Raw genomic sequence first — 9,158 nt, forward strand, 5'->3', positions numbered from 1 at the left:
TGTTCATCCAGCTCTAAACCTTGTTATCTCACATTTGTGAACTAGATGGGTTTTTCTGACAATCAACAATGTATTCGCAATCATCATTAGACTCTTAATTCCTAGATATTTCTTGAATTCAAATTCCATCATCTGCTGTGGCAGGATTCGAACCCAGGTCCTGAGAATATTATTTGGATCTCTAGATTAACAATCCAGCAATAATACGACTAGGTCATCACCTCCCCAGGCATAACGAATGAGCTGGCTGACATACTGGGGACGGCAATGTGAGACTGTGAAACTGGACAGTCAGTGCCTTCCAAGGAGGAGAACTGAAGGGAAAAGCAGATCATGAGAATGCTACTTGTTAGTTGAAAATGTTAGCAAAGGTACACAGATCATGATGGAGATGGTGGCAGCTGTGCCTGTCTATCTGACCTCTGTTGTTATGGACTTGGCTCCAACCACCACAGTGGCTAATGCTGCCTTGGAGGTCACAACCACACTTGAGGTCCCAAACTCCATTTTATGAATGGCCATTCTAAACTAAAGTAGTAACCTTTGCATTTAGTTTCACAGCAGATATAAACCATTCAGCCCTTCAAGCTGGTTCCACCATCCAATATGATTACAGCTGATCATCCAACTCAGTACCCTGTTCCTACTTTCTCCCTATAACTTAGCCCTAAGTTCTATAACTAACTCCTCTTTGAAAACATTCAGTGCTTTGGCCTCAACCACTTTCTGTGACAGAAACTCTGCAGGCTTACTAATCTCTGCATTAAGAAATATAGGAGGTACGGTTAGTACGTTTGTAGATGACACCAAAATTACTGGTGGACAGCGAAGAAGGTTACTTTGGCGTAAAAGGGGACCTTGATCAGATGGACAAATGGGCCGAGGAGTGACAGATGGAATTTCATTTAGATAAATGTGAAGTGCTGCATTTTGGAAAGGCAAATCAGGGCAGGACTTAGACACATGATAAGGTCCTGGGGAGTGTTGCCAAACGAAGAGGCCTTGAGGTGCAGGTTCACAGTTCCTTGAAAGTGGAGTTGCAGGTAGACAGGGTAGTGGAGAAGGCGTTTTGGATACTTGCCTTTATTGATCAGTGCATTGAGTATAAGAGTTGGAAGGTTGTGTCACAGCTGTATAGGACATTGGTTAGGCTACTTTTGGAATACTGTGTGCAATTCTAGTTCCCCTGATACAGGAAAGATATTGTGAAACCTGAAGGGGTTCAGAAAACGTTTACAAGGATGTTGCCAGGGTTGGTGGGTTTGAGCTTTAGGGAGAGGCAGAATAGGCTGGGGCTATTTTTCCTGGAGCATCAGAGGCTGAGGGGTGACTTTATAGAGGTTTATAAAATCATGACAGGCATGGATAGGGTGAATAGCCAAGGTCTTTTCCCCAGAATAGGGGAGTCTAAAACTAAAGGACATGAGCTTAAGGTCAGAGGGGCAAGATTTAAAAGGGACTAAAGCGGCACCAGTTTTATGCAGAGGGTGGTGCGTGTTTGTAATGAACTACCATAGGTGGTGGTGGAGACTGGTACAATTAAAACATTTAGAAAGCATCTGTATGGGTACATGTATAGGATGGGTTTAGAGGGATATGGGTCAAATGCTAGCAAATGGGACTAAATTAACTTAGGATATCTGCTTGGCATGGAAGACTTGGACCGAAGGGACTATTTCCTCGCTGCAAATCTCTATGACTCTAAATTTTCCCTCACTGCTATCATAAATGGCCGACACCCTCTATTCTTGTACATTTACCCTGGCCTGGATTCCCGGTTATTGGGAACATTCATCCTACTTTTACTGCTCAAAAACCACATCAAACATCATGTCACCATCTGACAGAGGTCACTTGATTCACCTGGATCTGACTATCATTGGTTTTTTACCTGGAAGGAGAAATGACTGTCTGTTCCCTCTGAAAGGAAAGATTTTACATCGTAGCGTGGACGGAATAGCTGAAAGGTACACACACCTACACACACAACTGAGAAAACATATTCCAGTGCACTTACTGCGCAAAGGAATGTAACGAATTACACATTATTATCCACAAACACAGGAATTGCTGGAAAAGCTCAGCAGATCTGGCAGCATCTCTGGAGAGAAATCAGAGTTAATGTTGAGTCCAGTGACCCTTCCTCAGGAGTGGGTTAATGTTAACTCTGATTTCACAGATGCTGGTAGACCTACTGAGCTTTTCCAGCAATTTCTGCATTTGTTTCTGATTTCCAGCACCTGCAGTCCTTTTGACTTTTACACTGCATTATGAACCTGGTAAATATCAATAACATCTTTTAATATAGACAAACTTGAAATCCAGGCTATTTGCTATTAAATATGATAAAGCAATTATAAGATTCCATGGGTTTAAACAGATGTATTTTTTACTATACAAAAACCAATAAGGCAAACACTAAATATCCTTAAAATATAACAAGAATTAACATCTGGTAAACACATATTAACAGGCAAATTGTCGTGAGTTACAATCTAAATTACACGTCAAATGGCAGATACAATGCAGTCAATCTTATGAATTGGCCCAACAGTCTATTCAGATTTTAGTGATCATTCTCAGGCACAAAGTCATTTAAACACTCTCCTCTTCAGCATTTAGAGGGATCTGGGCCGAATGCTAGAAATGGAACTAGATTAATTTAGGATACCTGGTCAGCTTGGACAAGTTGGACTGAAGGGTCTGTTTTCATGTCGTACATCTCTATGGCTCAGGAGATATTTAAGCCCTTCTCTTTCTCTGAGCTGGTTTCATCTCCAGCCAGAGTTCCATGGGTGACAGCACAGTGGTATACCTCTGCAGAATCTGCTCATCCCAGGCTGGATGGCATAGGGTCAATCAATGTTATTTTTGAATAACAGCAACAGCTTAAATTCCAGATTCTGGGCCTGGCCTTTTCTTCTTAAGTCTTCCTCAGCTTGCCTGTTCTATTTCAGTGTATTCAACAACTACTTTTCTTTTCTTACTGATAAGATGTGGGCTTCGCTGGCTAGATCAGCACTTTTTTTCATTTGATTTACTATTGTCACGTACCTAGGTACAATGAAAAGTTTTGTTTCGCATGCAGTACAGGCAGATCACACCATACAAAGTGCAGTAGGGGGACAGAACAGAGTGGGGAGCACAATGTTACGGCTGCAGAGAAGGTGCACAAAGAGCGAGGTCAACATTAAATTGAAAATTTGAGAGGTCCACTTATTGCTCATCATTAAATGATAGTGAGCTACCTTTTTGAAATGTCATAGTCAGTTCAGGGGGAGGTAATTCCAGGATTTTGACCCAGTGAAACTGGAAGCTGGTGTGTGGCTTGGAGAGTAACTTGCAGGCAGTATATCGGGTGACCATATCCTTCTGGATAGTTGTCACTGTGGGTTTGGAGGGTGCTGTCTAAGGAGTCTTGGGGAATTTCTCCAGTGCATCTTGCACACACTGTTGCTGCTGCGTGCCAACGGAGTGTATGAATGTGGATGTGGTGCCAATCAAGCAAGATGCTTCACCCTGGATGGTACAAGCTTCTTCAGCATTGATGGAACTGCATTCATGCAGGAAAGAAGAGTATTCCATTACACTCCTGAATTATGCCTTGTAGATAGCGGACAAGCTCTGGGGAGTCAGGAGGCAAGTTACTCACTGCAGGATTCCCAGCCTCTGACCTGCTCTTGCAACACCACATTTCTATGGCAAGTCCAGTTTTAACGTCTGGTCAGTGGTAATCCTGAAGGTTTCAACAGTGGGGGAATTCATCAATGGTATGACCATTGAATGCCAAGATATGATGGTTAGACTGTCTCTTGTTGGAGATGATCATTGCCTGGCATTTGTGTGGCACAAATATTACTTGTCACTTATCAGCCCAAGCAGAGATACTGTTTGCATTTGGACTTGGATTGCTTTTAGAGCCCTTAAAGGAAAAAAATGGGCATACTGTATGTAACACATAACTGATCAATTTAAATTTTATCCAGAAAACTGACACCTGTGCTGGCTGGAGTTCCTTTCAAACAGCTGAAATAAACCCCAATGAAAATAATTCGCAGCACAGTGGCTCAGTGGTTAACACTGCTGCCTCGCAGCACCAGTGACCCAGGTTCAATTCCATCCTGAGGCAACTGTCTGTGTGGAATTTGCACATTCTCCCCGTGTCTGCGTGGGTTTCCTCTGGGTGCTCCAGTTTCCTCCCACACTCCACAGATGTGCAGGTTAGGTGGACTGGCCACACTAAATTGCCCATAGCATCCAGGGATGTGCAAGCTAGGTGGATTATCCATGGGAAATGCAGGGATAAGGTAGGGGGATGGGTCGGTGTGGACTCAACCGGCCAAATAGCCTGCTTCCACATTGTAGGGATTCTAAGATGATTCAGTCCTGGATGTGACTCAGAGCAAAATGCAATCACTGTTTTTTTCTTATTGTGAACTTGCTACGGTCTCAGAAGGTACAATGACTGAGCATCTAACACACTGAGCAAGCGAATGGTCTCCCGTCAGTGTGAACTCACTGGTTCATCAGCATGTTGCCCTATTAAGTAAATTCCTTCCCACATTCAGAGCAGGAGCATGGTCTCTTCCCAAGTCTGAGCTCACTGTTGTGTCAGGAGGTGGGGTGACTGAGCGACTCCCCACCCACAAACAGAGCAGCCGAACGCATCCTGCCCATGTGAGCTCGCTGGTGACTCAGAACGTCAGATGAGCGGCGAAACCGCTTCCCGCACTTGGAGCAGCTGAACGGCCTCTCTCCGGTGTGGCGTCGCTGGTGTGCCAGCAGGTTGGACGTGTGAGTGAATCCCTTCCCACACTCTGAGCAGATGAAGGGCTTCTCCCCAGTGTGACTACGTTGGTGTGTCAGCAGGTCCCTCGTGCTTTTAAAGCTGGAGTCACAGTCAGAACATTGAAAGGGTCTCTTATCGGTGTGAATAAGCTGATGTGATGTCAGATTAGTTAAACAAGTGAATCCCTTCCCACACACAGGACAGGTGAACGGCCTGTCCCCTGTGTGAATACGGAGATGCTCAGTGAGGTTGGATGATCGTCCGAATCTCTTCCCACAGTGAGAGCAACTGAACGGCCTCTCCCCAGTGTGCACCCGCTGGTGCTCAGTGAGGGTGGATGACTTGGCGAATCCCTTGCCACACACAGAGCAGGTGAACGGTCTATCCCCAGTGTGAACTCGCTGATGTGACAGTAGAGTGGATAGCTGAGTGAACCCCTTCCCACAGTCAGAGCAGGTGAATGGTCTCTCTCCAGTGTGACTACGTCGGTGGGCTTCCAGCTTGGATGGGTAACTGAATCCCTTCCCGCAGTCCCCACATTTCCATGGTTTGTCTGTAGTGCTTACGTCCTTTTGTCGGTCCATGTTAGATAATCGAACTGAAGACTTGTCTACAACGCAGCGGTTTTACCACAGTGTAAATGCTGTGATGATTTTCTTAGGCCATGCAACTGGTTAAAGTTCTGTTCACAGTCAGTGCACTAGAACACCCTCCTTTGGGTGTGGATGTCTTGGTGATTTCCCAGCCATGCTGTTGTCTAAGATCTTTTCTCTAAGAAGGACCAGGTAATTATTTCTACTTCCACAAAGTTCAAGATTATTCAGATGAATCAAGAGACCCTGTCAGATCTGGATGAGAAATTCGATTGGAATTTTCCGTGTATAAATTCTTTCTTTTCAATACCCAGTAGAAAGGATTTCCAAAAATCGTCTGTCCAGGATAATAATGCTTAAATATTTTAGTTTAGAGGCAGCATTTTTCCTCACTTGTTCGCAAACATCTGCAAATTGGTCCCAAAAACACTCCTCCTTCAACATTTGCTCTCGTTTGTCTTTGCTGCATGTAAATCCACCCAAGTGAACCAGCACACCGGCCCTTTGCCCCCTATAAAGATGGCTACCTCACAGACGTCTGGTTGAACGGTGCCCCGAATAAAGATGACGGCGCTCAATCCAGGCCTAGCCCCGCTCAAGACCCGCAGCCGATCCACCGCACAGGGTCCGACAATGGGACAGTGAGCTTCTAATTCGCATCTAGAGACCTGCATCAAACGTTTACGAAACCTGCCAGACCGCGTTCCAAGCTCCACTCTCTCCTGAACTCGCCGTTATCTCGCGTCCCACCGTCTCCTTTCTCCTTCAGCAGCCGCTCTTTTGATCGCTGAGCGGGCACGATAAACCTGCGCATGCGCGTAGGGACCGTTAGGGCCGAACCCTCCGTTCGATTGGTTGGAGGACCAGTGGACCTTGCGGGGACTTCACGCGGCGCTCCCTCTTCCTATTGGTCTGCGTCTGCTGTCAATCACCTGGGCCCCTTTGCGATCTGGAGTATGCGCAGATAGGGCTAGCGTTTGTTCATTTCTGGAGATAGTAAGAATGGCAGATGCTAGAGTCAGAGATGACACTGTGGAGCTGGAGGAACACAGCAGGCCAGGCAGCATCACAGGAGCAGGAAGGATTTTCTGAATCTGAAGAAGGGTCCCGACCTGAAACGTCAACTTTCCTGCTTCTCTGATGCTGCCTGGCCTGCTGTGTTCCTCCAGCTCCACACTGTGTTCCTCCAGCTCCACACTGTGTTTCGTTGTCCGTTTCTAGTTGTCCTTGAGAAGGAGATGATGAGCTGCTGCTTTATGGGAAGGAGGTCCAAGAGTTTGACCTAGCCACACTGAAGGAACTTTTAAACTTATTTCTTCATTTTTCTACTATTTACCTAAGATTTTGTACTTAAAGATGACACAGTGAATGGCGACATTGTAAACTCTTCACTGTACTCCTTGAGAACACGCAACAATAAAACCTAATTCAGATATGTTCCCAAGTCTACAACATGAGCAGCTTGCTGGTTTCTGCTTCCTCATGTTTCTTTCTGCTTTGTCCTGGATGGTGCCAAGTTTCTTGAACGTTGTTGGAGCTGCACTAATCCAAGCAAGTGAAGCATATTCCATGTTACTCCTGACTTACATAGAAAATAGGAACAGGAGCAGGCTGTTTGACGCTTTGAGCCAGTTCTGCCACTGAGCATGAATATGGCTGATTATCCAAGGCTACTCCTGTTCAAACTTCTGCTAACTGGAACTTCCTCCCTAATGGCATTGTGGGTCTATCTACAAAAAATAAATTTCAGTGTTTCAAGAAGACAGCTCACCACCAACTCCTCAAGGGCAACTAGGGAAAGGCAATAAATGCTGGCCCAGCCTGCATGATTTAAAGATGTAAGTCACCAGGATTATGATAATTGGGGAATTCAGCAATGGTAATGCCATTGAATTTCAAGCAGAGTTGGTTAGATATACTCTTGTTGCAGATGTGCATTACCTATCATTTGAGTGGAATAAATAGATTTCCAATCAAATAGAGATGACTTGAAGTCTCAAATGATCTTTAACCCTAAAGAGAAATAGAAAATGACAAAATGTCCCCTTGAAACCAAAATGATCTGTTCTTGATTTCTATGCTGTTCTAACAAGGATGATATTTGCACAGAAACAGACCCTTCAATCTAACCAGTCCACATTGACCATAATCTCAAACTAAACTAGTCCCACCTGCCTGCGCTTGACCCATATCCAAACATTTCCCATTCATGTACTTATCCAAATGTCTTTTCAACATTGCAACTGTACCCACATCCACCACTTCCTCTGGAAGTTCATTCCACTTATGAACCACTCTCTGTGTCAAAGAATTGTCCCTCATGTCTTTTTTAAATCTCTCTCCTCTCACTTTAAAAAGTGCCCCCTAGTCATGAAATCCCCCACCCTAGGGAAAAGACACCTGCCATTCACCTTATCTATACCCGTCATGATTTCATAAAGCTCTGTAAGTTACCACTCAACCTCCTGCACTCCAATAAAAATATTCCCAGCCTACCCAGCATCTCCTTACAACTCAAATTCTCCATTCCCGGCATCACCCTGGTAAACCTTTTCTGAACCCTCTCCAGCTTAATAATATCCGTCCTATAACAGGGCAACTAGAACTGGACACAGTACATCAGAAGAGGCCTCACCAACATTCTGTACAACTTCAACATGATGTCCCAACTATGACACTCAAAGGGCTGAGCAATGAAGGCAAGTATACAAAATGCCTTCTTAACTACCATCTACATGTGACACAAACTTCAAAGCATTATGTACCAGAACCCTCTGCCTCCCTGTTCTACAGCACTACCCAAGGCCCAACTTTTAATTGAATAAGTCCTGCCGTTGTTTGTTTTACCAAAATGCAAACCTCATGTTTATCCAAATTAAACTCCATCTGCCACTCCTCAGCCCATTGACCCAATTGATCAAGACCGCTTTGTAATCTTAGATATACTTCTTCACTGTCAACTACACTACCAATTTTGATGTCATCCAAAAACTTATTAACCATGCCTTTCCTGTTTTTAATGACATGTATCTGGGAAACAGATGTCAATAAAATAGGGAATTCTTAGAAACATGTTTTAGATTCTTCTTTAAATCTGAGGATCTAAATGTTTGTGGTCAACAGGGCCCTTAGCTATGTTTGACTCATCTCCCACACTTCTGCTCTCACCCCATCCTTTCCCTCTCACAACAATGATAGCGTCCTCCTGTTTCTCACTTACCATCCCACCAGCTTCTGTGTCCAATAGATTGTAAGCTGCTATTTCCAACACTCCAACGGGATGCCATGACAATTTCCCTCCCCTCCTTTGTAAGCATTCCTCAGGGACCATTCCCTCTGGGACACTCTGGTCCACTCCTCTTCCATTCCCAACATCTCCTCACACTCCCACGGCACCATCCCATGCAATTGCAGTAGTTTAAACCTTCCCATTTACCTCCTCCCTCTGAAGGCCCAGACATACGTTCCAGGTGATACAGCCATTCACCTGCACTTCATTCAATCTAGTCTACTGCATTTCTTGTTCACAATGTGGTCTCCTCTACATCGGGGAGACAAAGTGCAGACTGGGCGACCGCTTTGCAGAACACATTTTGTCTGCAAAATTGACCAAGCTTCCAGTTGCCTGCCACTTCAACACACCACCGTGTTCCCATGCCAATATCTCTGTCGCAGGACTGCTGCAGCTTCAGCATAGCCTCAAAGAACAACTTCTCAATTTCTGCTTAGGGTCTCGGACTCTATATCGAGTTCAATAGCTTCAGAAACATTCCATA

The 9,158-nt window shown here is 44.8% G+C and overlaps 1 protein-coding gene across 1 annotated transcript; it reads right to left on the reverse strand.

Moving 5' to 3' along the window:
* Positions 1 to 2,429: 2,429 nt before the first annotated feature.
* On the reverse strand, positions 2,430 to 6,182 carry LOC125481039 (gastrula zinc finger protein XlCGF7.1-like). The gene has a single exon (XM_048619043.1). The coding sequence runs from the start codon at positions 5,371 to 5,373 to the stop codon at positions 4,612 to 4,614; it is 762 nt and encodes a 253-aa protein (XP_048475000.1). The 5' UTR covers positions 5,374 to 6,182; the 3' UTR covers positions 2,430 to 4,611.
* Positions 6,183 to 9,158: the final 2,976 nt, after the last annotated feature.

This window comes from Rhincodon typus, chromosome 42, assembly GCF_021869965.1.
Source record: "Rhincodon typus isolate 14 chromosome 42, sRhiTyp1.1, whole genome shotgun sequence".
In the NCBI taxonomy this organism is placed as follows: Eukaryota; Metazoa; Chordata; class Chondrichthyes; order Orectolobiformes; family Rhincodontidae; genus Rhincodon; species Rhincodon typus.

Excerpts from the sequence above, each read along its gene's own strand:
- LOC125481039 (XM_048619043.1), bottom strand. The coding sequence starts at position 5,373 with ATGGACCGACAAAAGGACGTAAGCACTACAGACAAACCATGGAAATGT.